Below are 21,545 nucleotides of genomic sequence, written 5' to 3'. Positions count from 1 at the left end.
GAAAATTTTTGCAATCTACTCATCTGACAAAGGGCTAATATCCAGAACCTACAAAGAACTCAGACAAATTTACAAGAAAAAAAAAAAAAATCCCATCAAAAAGTGGGGCAAAGGATATGATCAGACACTTCTCTGAAGAAGACATTATACAGCCAACAGACACATGAAAAAATGCTCATCATCACTCACCATCAGAGAAATGCAAATCAAAACCACAATGAGATACCATCTCACACCAGTTAGAATGGCAATCATTAAAAAGTCAGGAAACAACAGGTGCTGGAGAGGATGTGGAGAAATAGAAACACTTTTACACCATTGCTGGGACTGTAAACTAGTTCAACCATTGTGAAAAATAGTGTGGCAATTTCTCAAGGATCTAGAACTAGAAATACCATTTGACCCAGCCATCCCGTTACTGGGTATATACCCAAAGGATTATCAATCATGCTGCTATAAAGACACATGAACCCGTATGTTTATTGTGGCACTATTCACAATAGCAAAGACTTGGATTCAACCCAAATTTCCATCAGTAACAGACTGGATTAAGAAAATGTGGCACATATCCACCATGGAATACTATGCAGTCATTAAACCGGATGAGTTCATGTCCTGTGTAGGGATATGGATGCAGCTGGAAACCATCATTCTCAGCAAACTATCGCAACAACAGAAAACCAAATGCCGCATGTTCTCACTCATAGGTGGGAATTGAACAATGAGATCACTTGGACACAGGAAGGGGAATATCACACACCGGGTCCTATTGTGGGTAGGGGCGAGGAGGTAGGGATAGCATTAGGAGATATACCTAATGTAAATGACGAGTTAATGGGTGCAGCACACCAACATGGCACATGTATACATATGTAACAAACCTGCACTTTGTGCACATGTACCCTAGAACCTAAAGTATAATAATAAAAAAAAGAACTAGAAAAGCAAGAGCAAAGCAAACCCCAAATTAGTAGAAGAAAATAAATAATAAAGATCAGAGCAGAAATAAATGAAAATTGAAATGAAGAAACCAATACAAGAGATCAATGAAACAAAAGGTTTTCTTTTGAGAAGTTAAACAAAATTGAGAAATCTTTAGCAAAACTAGGTAAGAGTAAAGAGAAAAGATACTAATAAATAAAATTGGGGGTGAAAAATCAGACATTACAACTAATACCTAGAAATTCAAAGAATCATTAGTGACTACTATGAGCAACTATATACCAATAAAGTGGAAAATCTAGAAGAAATGCGCAAAGTCCTAGATACATACAAACTACCAAGATTGAACCATGAGGAAAACCAAAACTTTAACAGATCAATAACAAGTAACTAAATTGAAGCCTAAAATGTCTCAGAAAAGCCTATTACTCAATGGCTTTATAGCTGAATCATACCAGACACTTAAAGAAGGTTGAATACTAATCCTAATCGAAATATTTTGAAAAATACAGGAAGAAGGAACACTTCCAAATTAATTCTACAAGCCCTGTATTACCCTAATCCAGACAAACACACGCATAAAAAAAAAAAAAAAAAAAAAAAAAAAAAAAAAAAAAAAAAAAAAAAAAAAAAAAAAAAAAAAAAAAAAAGAAGAAGAAAAGAAAAGAAAGAAAGAAAACTACAGGGCAATATCTTTGATGAATATTAATTCAAAATCCTCAACAAAATAATGCAAATGAATTCAGCAATACATTATAAAGATCATTCATCATGACTAAATGGAATTTATTCTGTGGATGCAAGGATGGTTCAAAATATGCCAATAAACCAATGTGATACATCATATCAACAGAATGAAGGACAAAAACCATATGATCCTTTCGTTTGATGCTGAAAAAGTATTTGGTAAAATTCAACATCCTTTCATGGTAAAGATCCTCCAAAAACTGGGGATAGAAGCACCATACCTTGACATAGAAAAGCCATATATGACAAACCTACAGCTACTATCATACTGAATGGGTAAAAGCTCAAATACTTTTCTCTAAGATCTGGACGATGACAAAGATGCCCACTTTCACCATTGTTATTCAACATAGTACTGAAAGTCCTAGCTAGAGCAATAAAAGAAAGGAAATAAACACAGGGCATCCAAACTGGAGAGGAAGAAGTCATATTATCCTTGTTTGCAGATGAAATAATCTTATATTTGAAAAAATTAAAGACTTCACCAAAAGCTATTAGAATTGATAAACAAATTCAGTAAAGTTGCAGGATACAAAATCAGCACGCAGAAAACAATGACATTTCTGTATGCCAACAGTGAACAATCTGAACAAGAAATAAAAAATAGTCCCATTTACTGTAGGCACAAATAAAATTAATTACCTAGGAATTAACCAAAAAAGTGAAAGATATCTATAATTAAAACTATAAAACACTAATGAAATAAAATGAAGAGATGAAAAATAAAAAGATAGTTCATGCTCATGGATTGGAAGAATCTATATTGGTATGCCCATACTACACAAAGCAATCTACAGATTTAATGAAACCTCTATCAAACTACTAATGACATTCCTTACTAAAATAGGAAAAAACTATCCTAAAGTTTATATGAAACCACGGAAGATTCAGAATAGTCAAAGCAACTCTAAGCAAAAGAAATTGGATAAATAACATTTCCTGAATTCAAATATACTACAGAGCTATAGTAACAAAAACAGCATGATACTGGCATTAAAACGGGTACATAGACCAAAGCAACAGAATAGAGAACCCATAAACAAATCCAAACACCTACAGTGAACTCATTTTTGACAAAGGTGCCAAAAACATACAGTGGGGAAAAGACATTCTGTTCAATGAATAGTGCTGGGAAAATTGCATATTCATCTGTGGAAGAGTGAAACTAGACCCATATGTCTCACTGCTTACAAAAATCAAATCAAAATGGATTAGAGACTTAAATTTAAGACCTCATACTCTGAAACTACTGAAAGAAAACATTGGAACAACTCTCCAGGACATTGGTTTGAGCAAAAATTTCTTGACAAATATCTGACAAGCACATGCAACCAAAGCAAAAATGGACAAATACGATAATATTGAGTTAAAAAGTTTCTGCACAGCAAAGGAAACAATCAACAAGGTGAAGAGACTACTCACAGTATGGGAGAACATATTTGCAAACAACCTATCTAACAAGGGATTAATAACCAGGATATATAAGAAGCTCAAACAACTCTATAGAAAAAAAAAATCTAGTAATCCAGTTTTTTTTTTAAAAAAGAAAAGGGCAAAAAATCTAAATAGACATTTCTCAAAAGAAGTCATACAAATGGCAGACAGGCATACAAAAAGGTGCTTAACATCATTAATCATTAGAGAAGTGCAAATCAAATATCATCTCACCCCAGTTAAAATAGCTTATATCCAAAAGACAGGCAATAACAAATGCTGGTGAGGATGTGAAGAAACCTGTTTGTTGGAAGGGAGGTTAGTACAATCACTATGGAGAATAGTTTGGAGGTTCCTTAAGAAACTAAAAGTCAAGTCATCATGTGACCCAGTAATCACACTGCTGAGTATATACCCAAAAGAAAGGAAATCAGTATATCAAAGAGATATCTGCACTCCCATGTTTGTTGCAACACTGTTCAAAATAGCCAAAATTTGGAAGCAACCTGTGTCCATCAACAAATGAATGGATAAAGAAAATGTTGTACTTATACACAAGGGAGTACTATTCAGCCACAAAATAGAATGAGATCCTCTCATTTGCAACAACATGGATAGAACTGGAGAACAGTATGCTTAGTGAATTAAATCAGGCACAGAAAGACAAACATCACATGTTCTCATTTATATATGTTGATTTAATATTCAAAACAATTGAACTCTTGGAGCTAGAGAGTAGCAGGATGGTTACCAGAGGCTGGAATGGTTAGTGGGGGTTTGGGTGCGGGAGGTGGGGATGGTTAATGGGTCCAAGAAAAAAAAAAAGAAAAATGAATAAGACCTAATATTTGATAACACAACAGAGTGATTATAGTCAATCGTAATTTTGTTGTACATTTTAAAGTAACTAAAAAAGTATCATTGGATTGTTTGTAACACAAAGGATAAATGCTTGAGGGGATGGAGACCCCATTTTACATGATGTGATTATTACACATTGTATACCTGTATCAAAACATCTCATGTACCCCATAAATATATATACCTACTATGTACCCACAGAAATCAAAATTTAAAAGTTAAAAAAACAAAAAATAAAAATAGAAAGTGAAATGAAAGTTGCCCTCTTAAAATATTGTTTTTTATTTATGAAATTGGATAAATGATCTGATGCTTAAGAAAGTGTTGAACTCTAAGAAGTGTCAGATACTAGAAAAATTAAGAACTTATTCTGTAAGCTTTTCTTCATTTTCTACCTCAGTAATACACCATGTTAATACATTTCTTTACTGACTTTTAACAGCATACAATTCCAGTCCTACCTTTAAGGAAATATTTGCTATTCAAAAAGGCCTGAGATAGTACCACTCTTTCAAAAGACTACATATTGTTTTTCCTTTCCCTTTAATGGAAAGTGGCTGCATGGCATAGGTGCATTAGTTCTGAATGAGGCAGGAGCAAGAATTAGATTATTTTACAAAATCAGCAGTCACTTACTTCATGGAAGTTCTGTTTCCTTAGGGCTAAAGGAATATCCTTATGTGTACAATGAAGACGCAAGACTATATTCTCACCAAGATCACTTTCAACTCAAGTATTCCATAATTCTATGCCAAGAAAATTCTTAGATTGGGAATTACAACCACTCTCTATTCCGGAAGATTGACTTGCAAATATGTGGGCACTCTGTGTATGCTTTATTTCACTTTTATTTGTATTTCTTCTTAGCTCTCCATCCAAAAAAGAAGCAAATCATTCGAGTTCCATGTATCGTCCATCACTTTTATTACTTGTTCCATATTCCTGATGGAAGGTTTGAGATGACTGGAGAAAGAACAGTCAATAAAATGCAGTTTGGAGATTTACTTCTGGATTCACTTTTTCATATTATTGTGTCCCTTATTAGAATGGATCAGTAAGAATAAGGCATATCTATTGAAACTTGTATTTTACTGATAACATAAGTGACATATCTTTTGTGCTACGTTTCCACCTGTAATAATATTCAAGGGAAAATAATTCCAAATTGGGGTAGTTCAGATTTAATGATTATATTCACTTCAGTTACAAATCATTGAACTAGACAGGAGCATACCACTTAGTACACTTATACATTTATTAAAAAATAATAAATTGGTTAACTTTAACAGCAGATATACTAGCTGTTGTGATAAGACAATATGTAGTTCTGAGTACAATTACTTAGCCATTAATACCCTTACTATTGATTCTCTACAATTTTTTAAACCTTATAAGCCATCTCAGTCTGTTTTCATAGTTATTGTCCCCATGTTTTAACTTATATTTAGCTACTGTTAAGAATATATTTCACTAATGACTTATTAACTTATAGTTTCTTTTCACTCAGTGGCAATGAATACTCTCTTCACTTTCTATTTATCCCAAACTAAAAGCATCTTCATGCTTCTTATGTAGCCCTGTCTCATTGGCTGAGGTTGGCTTTGCTCACCACTGCAGAGGATGACTGTGTGCTGATGTGAGTGCTGCCTGTAACCAACCCCATTCAAGGGAAGACTCTGCTTTTACTATCTGCTTCTTTAGAGGGCTCATGTCTTTAACCAGAAGAAACATTTTAAAACAATCCAGAAAAACAAAGCACAAGTCAAACACAGTTAATAATGTTTCTTTATGGCTACTATTCATAATGAGATAATTAGAGAAAATTAGAGGATCTGCTCCTGATAGTAAGAAACCTCAAATCATCAATAACTTTTGGAAATTAGAAGACTGAAAATTCCTGTGCCAAAAATATGCTTGCTTGTATTTTCTAAAAGTCACCATGCAATCTTGTGGTCCTCTGTACTAATTACAGTTATAGTACAGTATCAATAATAAGATAAAGAAATAAAGTAGATATATCATTTGGAAACTCTAAACTCTCTTTAGAATTCTTAAATTATGCTTTTACAGTAAACCAAATCAAGACATAGGAAATAAGTAAAAGCAATATTTGAAAAGGAAAATGTAACTTCTAAGAATGCCTCCCCACCAATTCCCTATAGGTCAGCCATTTAATTTTGTTAACCTTGGTACCTTAGGTAGCAAAACACAAACAAGTATGCATCAATTATGCTCAAGTCTTTCCTAACAAATGCAATGGACGTTTTTCATGTCAATTTAACTTGAGTTTTCAGCAGCAATTAACGCCTTTGACCAAAGTTACTGTCCTGATTCAATTTTTTGTTTTGTTTTGTTTTCTTCGCCTCTATAAGCCATTTTTCCTGGTTTTCCTTTCACTTCCGTGGTGCTTCCTTCTCAGTAGTCTTTGTAGTTTCTTTATTCTGTGACCTACAAAATAAAGTTCCTAATTGGTCAAGTTTTGATTCTTCGACTCTCTTTATTCCTTGATAAATATTCCCTCTGCATGTTATCTCATTAATTCTTAAGATATATTCCAAATGTGGTTTCCCTTTAAACCCCATTTTTTTCAGTGCTTTCTAACTCAGGAAATGCATCATCATCAATCCAGTTTAAAAACCGCAAACATAAGAGTCTCCTTAATACCTTCTTATATCCTTACTCTACAAATTCAGTCCACACTAATTCGTATCAATGTTACTTACTAAATATTGGCCACTTCGCTTTGTATCTCGACAGTTCTAACACTTTAGTCCATCGCTTTTTCTTTTGCCTAACCTATTATAATAGCCTCCTTATTGGTCCTCCACCATAAGTTCTTGCACACCTCCTATTATCTCAAATTCATAGTCTGGGAGTTTTGTTTGTTTGTTTTGTTTTGTTTTGTTTTCTGAGACGGAGTTTCGCTCTTGTCGCTCAGGCTGGAGTGCAGTGGCGCGATCTGGGCTCACTGCAACCTCTGCGCCCTCTCCCCTTCCAGTTCAAGCGATTCTCCTGCCTCAGCCTCCCGAGTAGCTGGGATTACAGGCGCCTGCCTCCACGGCCAGCTAATTTTTGTATTTTTAATAGAGACGGGGTTTCGTCATGTTGGCAGGCTGGTCTGGAACGCCTCATCTCAGGTGATCCACCGGCCTCGGCTTCCAATGATTACAGGCGTGAGCTACCGCGCCCGTCCTGGGAGGTTCTTTTAAAATGGAGGTTCTCAGCATGTAATTCTGCTCCAACATTTCAATGGATTCCAATTTTGGGGTGAATTAAAATATTTGACATAAGCCATGTAGCCCTGCAGAGACTGTCCTTTCTCCTTCTCTCCAGTTTAATCTCACTTTTCTACCTCTCCTTGTGCATTCCAGGCACACTGTCTACTTAGCTCCTGGACCATGCCAGGCAGTCTACGACAGGGAACTTTGCATGTGTTCCTTTATCTAACTGAAGCACTTTTCCAGTTCCCTCTTTATTCTTACTATTTTCACCTAGTTAATTCTAATTGCTCCTCTAAATTCTTTATTCTAGTATCTCTTCCTCAGTGGATCCTTCCCTTATTTTACACAACTCCTTGTATATCTCTGTAAAACTGATCACATTCTAATTTGACATCTATGTGTGTGACAGTTCTCAAATTAATGCCTGCCTTTCATTACCACGGTCAATAAGGGCAAAGTTACTATCTACAGTTGTGCGTTGGCTAACAATGGGAACATGTTCTGAGAAATGCATTGTTAAGCAATTTCATCATTGTGCAAACATCGCTACGTGCAAACATCACTCAATGTACTTATCCAAACCTAGGCTAGGAGTATAGCCTACTACACACCTAGGCCTAGTATAGCCTGTTGCTCCTAGACCACAAACCTGTATAGAATATTACTATACTGAATAGTGTAGGCAACTGTAACACAATAGGAAGTAGTTGTATATCTGAACATATCTAAACATAGAAAATACAATAAAAATATAATATAAATTATTTTTAAAAGGTGCATCCATAGGCAGCTCTACTATAATTTGGAACTGCTATTGTATATGAAGTCTGTCATTGACCAAAATATTCTTATGCAGTACATGGCTGTATTTAGTTCTCTGTTTCATCTCCAGGACCAAGGATACTGTAAGACACATGGCTGCTCAATAAATACTTCGTTGGGCAAATAGGAGGTGAAATAATTTTATACATTAAGTTTCCCACCCAGTTTCAAGTGATCCACTTTTTAGAGCCCTTTGTTCCAGTTGCCACTAGCACAGGCACAAGCCCTTTATGAGGAGGCAATGGGACTACTGGCTGAAGCAGAAACAACAAAGCAAAGAAGGGAAGGACCAGAAAGGAAAGAATCAAATGAATATAAACAAGATGGATTCTGTTACATAGCTTGGAACCTATCTCCCAAAACACACTAAAAAAGAAATTTCTAAAATATTTTCAATAAATCATGCCATCATTTATAGAAAGCAATTTTGAGAGACATTGTTTTGAGTGTCATTGCTATGTTTGTTTTAAAACTTCGGTCTGTAACAGTACGTTGTTACAAAATGGTTATTAAAAAGAGGCAAAGGTAAGAAAGGGCATGGTTCTTATGCTTTATTTAATGCCTACAATAGAAACACTTTGGTGTGTCTCTTACATTATGAATGTCATTAAGTATCTCCATTAATAGAATCTGTTCAAGTTTGGTCAAGTTAAAACTTTGAGACCTTTTGACAGTAGGAATTAATATATTGGGGTGGGGAGCATGTTGAAAAACTCAGCACAATCAAGTTTCAGTCATACTTCAGAAGTGTATTAAGAAAACTTTAATCAGATTGTCTTTACATAAATTATGATGTTCATGTGTTTTTCATGATTGATGGGGATGCTAGTCATTCCCCAGTATTTTATTTCCTTTCTTACAGCATAATATAACGTTCATCTGAGCACATGGAAATACTGCATTTCCTCCCTTGAAACTAGGTGTAGCCATATGACTAAGTGTTGCTCAATCGCATGATATGTCAGTAGAAGCAATACATGCAAATTTATGAGCATGTCCTTAAAAGACGGGTGGAGTCATGCTCTCTCCCTCACTGGCTTTTTCTTTTGACTGGTTTGAATTCAAACAAGGAAGTCATGGATGAACCTTCTTGTACCATGAAGGTGACATATAACAGTGAAACTTTCTTGTTTAGGCCACTATCACTTTGGGTCTCTCTATTGCAATAGCGAAATCTGCATTCTAACTAATTTAAAAGCTATGTGTTATTTAATTTAAGAATTTAGAAATAACAAACAGACTGTATGTTTTGTCAGTGGAAAAGCCAGTTTGGGAAGTCACATCTCCTTATTGCTAGACTTACATGCTCTTCTTATATCATGATTACATTTCATGAGTTTTTGTATCCAAGAGTTCACATAATAGTATTTAGAGAAAATAGAATTTTACTGGAAATTTTGCATTCTACATTTATAAGATTACATTTAATATTTACATTTAAACTTCTAAAAAATTCTGTTGGTTAATTATTATTGAGATTCATAGCTACTGAGTTCTGGAGCAGGCATTTAAATGCTGGTTCCTTGAATCTCAAAACACATTTTCTTCACGTTATAATACCACTTGCAAGTATTTAAAGAGATTCTACAACTATATGAAGACCTAATCAATAATACATATACAATAATTTGCATTGTTTTATATGTTTGTTTTTGTATCTATAGTCACAGATATTGCAATTCAAAGAAATGATTCATTCAAAACAGAAAATTAAGTTGATAAAAGAAAATATCTTTTAGATTTATACATTTACATTATTATTTTAAATTGACTGCTTTGAGCTGAGCATGTATGAAGTTTTTAAAAAAATCTTTGCATAACCCTAGAAAATATTTGCTTTGCTCTTTTTTCTATCATTTTCTTTACAAGCTACAGTAAGATATTTTTAAAGATATGTAAACTATTTATCAGATTTCACTTTAAATGGCTGTTTTGGCTCTCTTTCATGGCACACATTTAAAATAGAGGAACAAACGAGATGACCTTTCTTTTGCTAGTGAAACTTAAACAAGTACAACAATTTGTTATAAGAAGAACAAGGCTGTTTTCAGCTCAACCGTTGACTTTCCTTTTAGATACTTCTTGGCCTACCTCCATTTATGGAAGCTAGAAAGACCAGATTCCAACATTTTTAACTAACCTTGCAGTTAGACATGTCACGTGAGAGAGTTTTCAATGAGACACAAGGGGACATCTTTGGAACTTTTACTTTTCTGATTAAACAAAGAAAAAGAATAGATATGGTTGGCTGTAACCCCCTCTCCCAGTACCCCTACTTCCCACATACATCACTTTCCTCCCTCTTTCTGGCTAAACATCAGTATAATGTTGGGAACTGAAGTGGTCATCTTGAAGCCATGGGAGCATAATTTATTATTTACTTAAATACTATTTCAGATTTTATTCTTCTCTCCAGGATTAGAATGTAGGATTAAATTTAGTGTCTTTAGAATGTAAAGATCTAAGTTAGAATCTTTATTTACCACTTATTAGCTCTGCAAATTTGGGTGTTTCTGAGTTTTTTGTGCCATGATTATCACCTCTATAAAAGTAGACATTTAGAAAAATCTACCTTGCAGGATGTTATGAAAGTTAGAGAAAAATTATACAGAGCCTAGCACATAAGCAGTGCTCCACATATGGTAGTTATTACTATTAGTTAAACTGTTTGAATCTGTTCATTGCATGCTTATTCCTATAACATATATCCTTTCACAGCACTCCAGTGATCTGAACTGTTTTCCAACTATTTACATTATGTAATACTGTCCTAAAATGCTTTGAAAGCCTCTCGATGCCATTATGCTCAGTGTTCACACCCCTCATCAAAGAGAGGAGTGAAATCCAACTTCGTAGGGGTACTTTTATATAAATATCTATATATCTCAAGGAATTCGGTTTTGTGTAATAAATATTTAGGGGGATTGTTAGTATTTAATTAAACTTAATTTTTAGATAATTGTACATTGATATATAGTTGTAGGTTATATAGAAAGGGACTGTGTGTTACGGTAGTTTGCGTTTTTCAAGGACTTGGTTCATTTCATATAAATCATCAAACTTATGTATGTAGAATTGTTCATAGTACTCCTTTTTATTCTTTTGATGTCCGCAGGGTTTGTATTGATATCTTTTGTTTCATTTGTGATATTTGCAATCTGCATTTTTTCCCTATTTTTCTTTGTAAGTCTTACCAAAAGTTTGTCAATTTTCTTGATCTTTTAAAAGAATCACTTGTTACTATAATTTTTCTTCATTGTTTTCATACTTTAAATTTTGAGTTCTGCTGTTATATTTATTGTTCTGTTCTCCTTGCTTTGAGTTTATTATGTTCTTTTTGTGCATTCTTGAAGTAGGAACCTAGATAATTGATGTGAGACTTTCTCTCTTTTCCAATGTATTATAAAATTTTCTCAGCCCTCCTTTAGCTATGTTCTAAAAATTTTGATATGTTGTATTTCGCTTTCATTCAGTTTAATGTATTTTTAAAATTCCGTTCAGTTTCTTTTTGACTCATAGATTACTAAGTAGTATGTTGTTTTGTTTCTTAATGTTTGGGCGCTTTCCTATTATCTTTCTCTTGTGGATTTCTAGTTTGATTCCATGTGGTCAGAAACGACACTGTATGATTTAAATTATTCTAAATTTGTTAATATTTGTCTTATGTCTCAGGATATGATCTATCTTGGTATAAGTTTCTAAAACCCTTGGAAAGAATATGTATTCTGCTGTTACTGCATGGAGTGGTCTATGTATGTGGATTGATGCTGATTGGTTAGAGCATTGGATGATACTGTGTTTGAATTTATTTTTTCCTGATTTTCAGTCTACCAATTGTAGAAAGAGAGATGTGTAAGTCACCACTGTCGTTGTGGAGTTGTCTGTTTCTCCTTTCAGTTCTGTCAATCTTTCCTTCGCATTTTTTTGAAGTTTTGTTTTTTGGTGCATACAGATTCAGGATTACTATGTCCTCTTGATGGACTGATTCTATCATGATATAATGTCCCTTTCTGTCTCCTGTAAATTTTTTTTTGCTCTGATGTCTATTTTATTGATATTAATATAGCCATTTTTGCTTTCCTTTGTAATCTTTGCATGCTATATCTTTTTTATTATTCTACTTTCAACCTGATAATTTTACTTATTATAAATATTATAAAAGTATTTATTATAGTTTTATTTACTATAAAAACCTGATAATATTTATTTATTATTTTATTTATTAATAAAAATAAAATAAATTTTATTTATTACTATAAAGAGAACATATAGTTAAACCATATTTTTAAATCCACTCTTTTTTTTTAAATTTTCTCTCCTGTTTTCCCATTTCTGTTTTTTGTTGTTGTTGTTGTTGCTTGCCTATGTAGTTATTTACTTTTTAAAGAAATTCACTTTGATAAGTATCTCTGGTATTTTAAAGTGCAACTATTTGCACAACTTTTCTTAGTTGTTGATGTAGGTATCATATTATCGTATACAAAACTTATAGTCCTAAGTACTGTCTCATTTTACCAGTTTGAGTAAATATAAAAATATACCTCCTTTGAACTCTTTTTACCCCATACCCCTAAATTTTAGTAATATAAAATGTCTTAGATATTTTTGACCACATTACATTTAGAACGCATAAGAACCGTAGTTATACCTTGTCTTTAACTGTCAGGTAATGAGTTAGAACAGAAGAAAAAAGGAAAGCCTATATCATACTGCACCCACCTATACCTGTTTGCTTACCTGTGTTCTTGCTCTCTTGAATGTTTCGCAAAAAGGTCCTTCTTTCAATTATACCCTTATGGTTCAGAGCACTTTCTTTCTCCCATTATTTTAGGAGCACATTGTTGATAACAAGATTCCCTTAGTTTTTTCAAAGGCAGAAAAATGCTTTGATTTTTCCTCTAGGTTCCTGATATGGGTATTTTGCTGGACATAAAATCTGGGTTGATAGTTCCTTTGCTTTTAAACACTTGTACAATATATTTTGCCATTCTGTTATTTTGTGCACTCTTTCTGCCCTTTCATAGCTGCTCTAGCACTATATTGTTGGCTATATATATATAAGTGTTATTTATTTTTCAACTTTTAATATGAATCTTCTGTATTTATTTTGTTTTCCTAGATAGTTTGTTGATTACTGTCGGATTTTGGGTTTCCGTATTCTTCAGCAGGTGCTGCTTCTGTCTATTAGGTTATGCTCCGTCAAACATATAGTCTAGGAATTTATCCTGTTCTATCTTCACCTCTACCTGTCCTCATCTCTTCCTGGGACTTCTGTATCTAACAAAGAGTCAATTCTTTATAGTCTTACATATGTCTTGTATATTCTGCCTCATTTTTCTCAGTTGTATTTTCTTCCTATTGTTCAGATTGAGTAATTTTTATTGTTCTGTCTTCAAGTTCATGTGATTGTTTCCTCTGTTCCTCTTCATGTCCTGTTAAGCCTACCCCCACGTGAGGTATAATTTTGGATTTTTGTATTTTCCAAGTTGCTGAAAATTCTAGTTGGTTCTTCTTTTAATCTTCTATTTTTTTGGCTGAGAATTTCTGTTTCCTGATAAAGCTTCTATTTTTAATTTGTTCAAGCATGATTGTAATTGCTTGCTGAACTATGTTTTTTTTTTACAAGAGACTGTTTTCAAAACCCTTTGACAGATAATTCTAATGTCTTTGTCCTCTTGGTGTTGGCATTTTTAATTGGTCGTTTTCCTTTACAATCGATTTGCAGTCCTTCCAGATATGTCGTATAAAAACCTGATTTTCTACTGAAAGTTGACAATTTGTTTGTATTTAGGGAGAGGAAAAAGGAAAGGTAAGACTACTACATATTTCCAGAAGTCCCAAGTCTGTAATTCTGAAATGTTATTTAGAAATAAATTTTATATCTTTATTATATTTATATTTTCTAGATAGGAAGAAACTACTAAATTATAACAAAGTTGTTTATCAGAAATAAGTGTAAATTTGATGTAAGCCAGCTTGAGATTTCAAATAGAGTTGTGATTTATAAAATACATATGCAAATGATCTTTTTTTTTTTTTTTTTTTTTTTTTTTTTTTGAGAGCCGGAGTCTCCCCCGTCGGCGCCGGGGCCTGGAGTGCAGATGGGCCGGATCTCCAGGCTCACTGCAAGCTCCGCCTGCCCCGGTTACGGCAGTTCCCTGGGCCTCCAGCCTCCTGAGCTAGGCTGGAGCTACAAGGCGCCCAGCCCACCCTCAGCCCGGCTAGTTTATTTGTAATTTTTTTTTTTTTTTTTAAGTAAAGAGGACGGGTTTCACCGTGTTAGCAGGATGGTCTCGGATCTCGCTGACCCTCGTGATCCGCCCGTCTCGGCTCGCAAAGTGCTGGGATTAGCAGGCTTGAGCCACCGCGCCCGGCTGCAAATGATTTTTAAGTTACATTCATCAATCCCTTATTCCCTCATCTGGAACTAAAAAAAATTTCTTGGGAGTAGTCTAACACTTTCTTCATGCACATAAAGCATTGTTTTTTAACCAGACTTCTGGCTATTTCATTTCTCAGTCTGTTTTCTGTTTTCTTCTTCCATTATTCTCAATAAATACAGACGCATGTATGCATGTATATGTGTATGTTTATATGTATTTATTATGGATAGGTATTTAATTTGTTCTATAACAAAATAATAACACTAATATAATTTCATCATTTTATTCTATTCTTAATTTAACATCAAGTTCATTAACTAAAGTCTTAGGATAAATGTGATTTTTGATGAGCAAACTTTATACTATTTTATTTCAATCTTCCTTTTTGAAAGATTCGTACAATTGTATCAGCTTCATCAAATGTTCTTTGGGTTGCACAATTTATTATAAGGAGAGAAAATTCTAATTTTGTCATTTTAAAATTTCATTGTCAATGTTTTAGAAATGTTGCATATTGTGTCTTTGAAACACAGTTTTAAAAGGAGCATAACTACTCAAGTCAGATATTTTTGGTTAGGTTGTCTTCTAGGGAGAAATCTTGGGATTATTTTCACAGCCATTTTGTGATTTTCACATCTTTGTTTTGTGTTATATACCACTTATTTATATGCAAGCATAATACTAGGAGTATGATTATTAAATTAAAATAGAAGTGATTAGATTCAACTAACTATGGTGGGCTAGAATATTAAGAGTTATCTGTATTCTTTCCTAATTAATTGTCTTTGTCTATGTAGCGACCTTTTATTCTGACTCTGAATACATTGCTACTTTATTCTTAAAATTAATTATATTATCTATAGCATTTCTCATGTTAAAGTGCTGTGGTACCCTCCATGAGAAATGGTAGTTTTCATATTCCTAGTGGGAACTCTTGCTCTTTTGAATTCTCATCTGTGTTTTAGAATCTCAGATCTGGAAGGAATCCCAGAAGCTATTTTATGCCTAACTTATACGTGAGTGTAATAACTTTATGCCACACCAATCTCTATCCACTAGATTTTGTATATTTTTAAGAAGAAATAGTGAATGGATCTCCTTATGTAAAAATGTCAATGGCTAGATAATATGCTATGCAGAACTGTCAAGGCCATTGACACAAATTTTAAAGAAAGTTTACAAACTAATGTTATGATTTCCATATATTTAAAATTTCTCTCATCAGTTTGTATCACTAAAACACATTTTTTAAGCTTTAGTATAAAGTGTGAACATATTACCAATAATTTTTTGCCCCACTTCTTCTTTCAAAGGCTTCCTGAAGAGATTAAAACAGTAATACGAACTAATATAAAATTATGTCATCTTCATTTATAGGATAGGTTCTACTGAATATAAATACTCAACATATAAACAATCATAATTATGCTGAAACCTAAATAAGTTTAATTTATTTCACATAACAAATGTTTCCACATTAAGCATTATAGACCTGAAACAATCACTCATTGTGTACAAAATGAATTGCAAACTTATCAGGTGTTTAAGGCCCTATTTGAAATACCCACTTCCTTTTTATCTCTCATTCTTCTATATTCTTATGGAACATAGAGTCCTTAACCAGGCCATGCATATGACACTTACATGCCTATATGCAATTTGTTTGTTTAGTCTAGAATGCTTCTTGTGTGTGTGGTCATCTCCATTTGGAGCGTGTCTTCCATAAAGCCTTTGCTGGCCAGTTCTTTCTTTGTGCAACTGAGGCAGTTTCCTTTTGCCCACACTATACCTAACTCATAGTGAGTTTCAACATGGTACCAGGGACTCTTCATTGCCCATATGTGATTACATTACTGAATTTTTGGAAGGCAGAGTTTGTTGTCACATTTTCCTTTTTTCTTTTTTTAGAAAATATATTCCAGAGCTGAGGGCTTTGCATAGTCTGTGGTGTTTATTAGATGCTTATGAATGCTGGGTTTTGTTCTGCGTTACATAGCTACAAGTGGAGAAAAGGATTTTTCATTCCTTCTTTACACTTCTTAGCACAACTTTCAAGAAATCCAGGGAGACCTAAACCACTTTATTACTTGCACCTAGAATTCTGAAAAATTAAGAAATAAAGGAACAAAATGTCTTTTTTTAATCCAGTTATTTAATTTGTGACTATATCTTGATAATATTTCTGGTTTTATTTTTGGAAATCCTTTCAAAAGTCTTAATTAGAAACTTTTGTTCCACAGTTGCCTCCTCATCCCATGACTTTGTTGATTAGCCCACCTCCTTAGCTATAAACATCTGTGTCTTGAGCAATTTGGTCCCGGTCATAGCATGACAAAACACAACTTGAAAAGAACACTGGTCTTTGTAACAGGTTATATCATGGGCAGTAGAACACTTGAATATTGGATGGCTCCTCCCAAAATGCTTAGCTTAGGGAAATAGAGTAGAATATAGTTACTCTGTATCTGCAGGGGAAAAGAAAGGCCAAGATAAATATTTTCCCTCACTTAGACACAGCAATAATGTAATTTAAGACCATCTGACTTTTGATCCTTAAGTTAAAGAAAAAGACTCATTTTATTATTTCATTTATTAAACTGCAAAATATATTTTACCAAAATTTATTATTGAAACAAATTTCATGGTTATCCTTGACCTACTGCAATTCTCTTTTAAAATTTGTATTTGAGCAAAGTTATAGTTTCTTATCCAAAAGTGGAGACTTTTATTTCTTGAATCCATTTTTCTGTTATCTTAATAATTGGTTTTTAGGCAAGGCCCTTATGCTTTGATTTATTCTTTCTAAAAAGTTATCAGTATTACTAAAGATTAGCCATTGTTTACCCCAGTTAATAAATTTTCATCAAATTGCACTCAAATGAGTTTCTATGTAAATAATTAACCTAGTGAAAATTGTTTTTCACTTGAAAACAGAATGGCATTGAAGAACTTGATGGTGTCCTTACATCCATATTCAAACATGAGATACCATATTATGAGTTCCAATCTCTTCAAACTGAAATTTGCTCTCAAAACAAATGTGAGTATTTTCCAGCTGCATCAATTATTTTTTATATCACATTCCATTCTATGTAATTGTTTAATAAATGTTATAACCAAAAATATAGGTAGCTGCTCTGCCGATGAGATGATTTAGACAACTCCTGACTCCTGGTGAAAGGGTACATTAGTACAAACTCCTGAATGTTCGTTTGGTAATTTTTTTTTTAATCTCAGGCCTTAAAAATGCACATAACTGTTCCAATTAACAAGCCTACTTCTTGACTTTTACTCTAAGAAAATGTTTGGGCAACTTCATTTATGATAAAAATTATTCATCATATAATTGTTTATAATAACCAAAAAGTAGAAATACTTGACAAAGACAAGTAATTGATCATACCCATTTTCATACATCTATTAATGCAACCACCAGAAATTAATATTATAAATTTATTTGCTTGCCGGGGTGATGTTTTGGTGTATACTTACATGAATAAAAGCCAGGCTATGTAGCAGAGAGTGTGATCATCTGTGTAAAAAAGTACTTGTACATTTAACAGCATATGCTCTGGACAGGTGTGCAGCTAGTGTTCACAGTAGTTGTGTTTGGGTTGTGCAATTTCAAATATTACATCTTGTTTCATCTTATTGAATCTGTATTTTCTACAACAACTATGTATTATATATGTGGTTAAAAATATACAGATATCAAGAAAAGTATATATAGGAGCCATACATGAAAAATTATATTTCCAGATGTCATCTTGAGCTCAGTAGTATATTTTAGAACTTTTTTTTTTTGTTCCTGCATAGTTTGTTGACATACTGTTTATAATTCATTTATATGCCGGCTATGTGTGAAACACTAAAGTAGAGATGTAATGGTGAATATGACAGACATGAAGCTAAAGAATATGATAAGTCTAATATTGACATACTAAAAATTAATGAGCAAGGTTTTATTTTCTGTAGGGTTTCTGTGCTATTTAAAGCAGTTTTGTCATCAGCCTGGAAGGCTTAAATACAGCAATAAGAAAAGAGTAGGAGTCGTAAGGCACAGCTTCTTGTGATTCACCTAGATATGTAAGAAGCTGCATAATGGTGAAGTTCCATTAGGAAGAAAAGCCAGTGGTATGCTAGCTGTGAATAAGTACTCTTGTGAAATTAGTGACATTTTATTTTTGTTTCCAATATATATTTTAACAATATGTAATTCACTTACAAAACTAAATACTAGATGAGAATAGGAAATGAACATGATATGATTCTTTACATACAACACATAGTTTAATTGGAGAAACAAATAATATACATGTATTTACAGAAAGAATCAATGAGATAAACTTTGTGGTAGTGATTATATTAACAATAGAATTTTAGATAAATGGTACATTATTTTTCAGGGTGTGCTTCTAAAAGGAAGTGGAATTTTACCTAGGTCTTAAATAATTATAGTCTCCAAAAGAATGAAAATAATCTTCTAAAGATAGATAATTGATTATGTAAATATTGGTGCATCTATTAATACAACCATCAGAAATTAATGTTATTGGAAATGTATTTGCTGGCTTGAATGCTGTTCCAAAGTATACTTAATTGAATAAAAAGCAAGCTGGGTAACAGGTTAGTTCTATTTGGAAATTATCTCAAAAGTCTTAATTAGGAACTTTTGTTCCACAAACCACTCCTCACCTCATGGCTTTATTAATTGATCCATCTCCTCATCTCCTATAATCGTTTGTATCTTGAGCAATTTGATCCTAATCACAACCTTCATTCAAGCTAGGGAACTGATAAAGACAGAGAAAGGAGAAAGGAATTCTAGGCAAGAGAAAGTACATACAATGGTATGAAGATGGAATTATGACACAATTTTACAAATTTCCTCAGCATTATATTTGCTTAGGCTTTTGAAATCGAAATTGTGGAGATGGAGAAGATGGCATGGTTTTGGTCTCTTGGTTTTACACATAAAGAATTCTAGATAAGATTAAAACTGCCTCTCAGTATACTGTTTAGGTTGTGGAATATGAATTTTAGAGCTAAAAAAGCTGAGACAATTGTGGTCCCTTATTTTTATAGATGGAGAACTCTGGATGGGTTATATCAGAGCCCCTGAAAATGCGAATCTGGTTCAGCAGGGATGGGGTACATTCTAAGTGTTTGCCTTTTAAGAAGCTTCCAGGTGAAGCTGATGCTGCTATACCTCAGAACTCTCACTAGGTACCAAGACTTTAGAGCAATTGTTCACAAACTTCACTGCATATTGTAATCACCTGTGTAGCTTTTAAAACCTCCTATGCCCAAGCCATACCCTAAACCAATTTATTAATCTGGGAGTAGGTCCCAGCCATCAATAGTTTTTAAAGTTTCCCAGGTGATTTTAATGGGCAATCAAATTTACTAGCCCCTAATTGCTTCAATGTACTACAGACCAGCAAGATAATTCTTCCTTATATTGAATTTTGACACAGAAAAAAAAAATTAGCCTCTCTTTACAAAGGTTATAAAGATAATAGTATATGAAAGTTTTGAACCATCACTATAATTTAATGATAATTTTGTATCTGAAAAAATTACAAAATTAAAAAAATTTTAAAGCTAAAAATGAAAAGTTTACTGAAATCCAGATAGCTCATTCAGAAGCATTATTGCTGGGTATTATTGCATAACAGATGTTATAAAACCTATATATAACAGAGCCAAAGAATCTCCATAACATTAAGCTCTAATTTCTAATGAAAATACAAAATACCGTAATATATGTAATAAGAATATGCAATAAAGACATGAATATGACTGAGCTAGGGTTTTGCTTGCCTCCTTGACCCAGTAGTCTCAGATAAATGTCAGCTTCAGAATATCTAGTCTTTAAGACTTTGCACCTGTGTTTCATAATGTTCCTGCTGATAAGGTTTAAGTTACCTTTATACGTATATTAATCAAGGGAATTGGAGAGAGAAATGGTGAGTTGTTGAAGAACCTACTAGAGGCATTCTGAGAGGTAAATTCAGCAAACCATGAATCAGGTGTAACCCCAGGTATCTATCCCTGAGGACAGGTCTCTAATTATTTGGTGAACTATTTTATTTATTAAACAGTTATTATTTATTTCTCTATATCTTAGCTATGGGAAATTGAGAAATTGAATCACTCTGAGAGAACATAATCATAAGGAATTGAGAAAGTATACATTGAGATTGACCTACCCTAAGGATTTGTCATGGAATTACCTGCAGATACCTATGGTTCTTTAAAAGTTTAGAGTGAAACGCTATATCAACCAAAAATTTTATTATTGCCCCATCTTCTCTTTAAAGTTATTTTCGTAAATTCTGGGTTTAGTTTCCTGCCACTTCACTTATAATAAGTAAAATACCATTCCATGTCAATATGTCTTAGTCATTTTTTATTCCTCTCTACACAATACACTCATGTTTTCTTGCGTTATAGGGGTGGGTGGAAATAAGAGGGAAAATATGTAACAAATAACATTCTGCTTTAATGTTCTCTTACCTTGTAATGCTTCATTATTGATTTAAAATTAGTGCTTTCCATTGACAAGAATTTTCCATACAAAGAAGTTCTCTCTAGGAGTAGAATGTTACCAGGTTTCTAAATAAGCCTGATGTATTAATGCAATACAGGACTTTTGAACACGCGAGTCATAGAACTAATTCATGAACAACTTTCTAGTGTGTGAATCATCAGCAACTGTGAAGTCAATATAAAAGATTGTGATAGGCAATTTTGAGCTGATGTATACCGTACTTGAATAGAAAATACCAGAGTACATCACTTGAAGTATGAGTATTATTTTAAGCAACTTCTGTTTCAGTGGTAGATTTATATATGAACACACATGCTGTGAGTTGTCATTAAAAAAATGACGTGGTGTGATGGTGAAGTGGAGCAGCACACTTAGGCAAACACAATTGCTTTAGTCTCTCTGTAGTTCTCACCTAGTCTGAGTTTCAAGCCTGCTGCAGAGTCTCATAAATCTCACTGCAGCAGATCCGAGAATTTTCGTAACTCTTTTCAGAGCCCTTCCAAAGCCTGGATAATGCAGAGAATCTGCTGTCATGGACAGGAAAAAAACATAGTTTAGCTTGTTTTATTTTACTTTTACAAT

The 21,545-nt window shown here is 33.3% G+C and overlaps 1 protein-coding gene across 1 annotated transcript in view; it reads left to right on the top strand.

Annotated features, from left to right (window-relative positions):
• BANK1 (B cell scaffold protein with ankyrin repeats 1) overlaps window positions 1–21,545 on the top strand; it is a 281,992-nt gene that overhangs the window by 62,093 nt on the left and 198,354 nt on the right. Inside the window, exon 5 of the mRNA XM_017877093.1 lies at window positions 17,345–17,450. Coding sequence (XP_017732582.1) covers window positions 17,345–17,450 — 106 coding nt within the window. The remainder of the gene's footprint in view (window positions 1–17,344; window positions 17,451–21,545) is intronic.

This window comes from Rhinopithecus bieti, unplaced genomic scaffold (assembly GCF_001698545.2).
Source record: "Rhinopithecus bieti isolate Rb0 unplaced genomic scaffold, ASM169854v2 scaffold_9690, whole genome shotgun sequence".
In the NCBI taxonomy this organism is placed as follows: Eukaryota; Metazoa; Chordata; class Mammalia; order Primates; family Cercopithecidae; genus Rhinopithecus; species Rhinopithecus bieti.
This window is presented reverse-complemented; position numbering and strand designations above follow the sequence as displayed.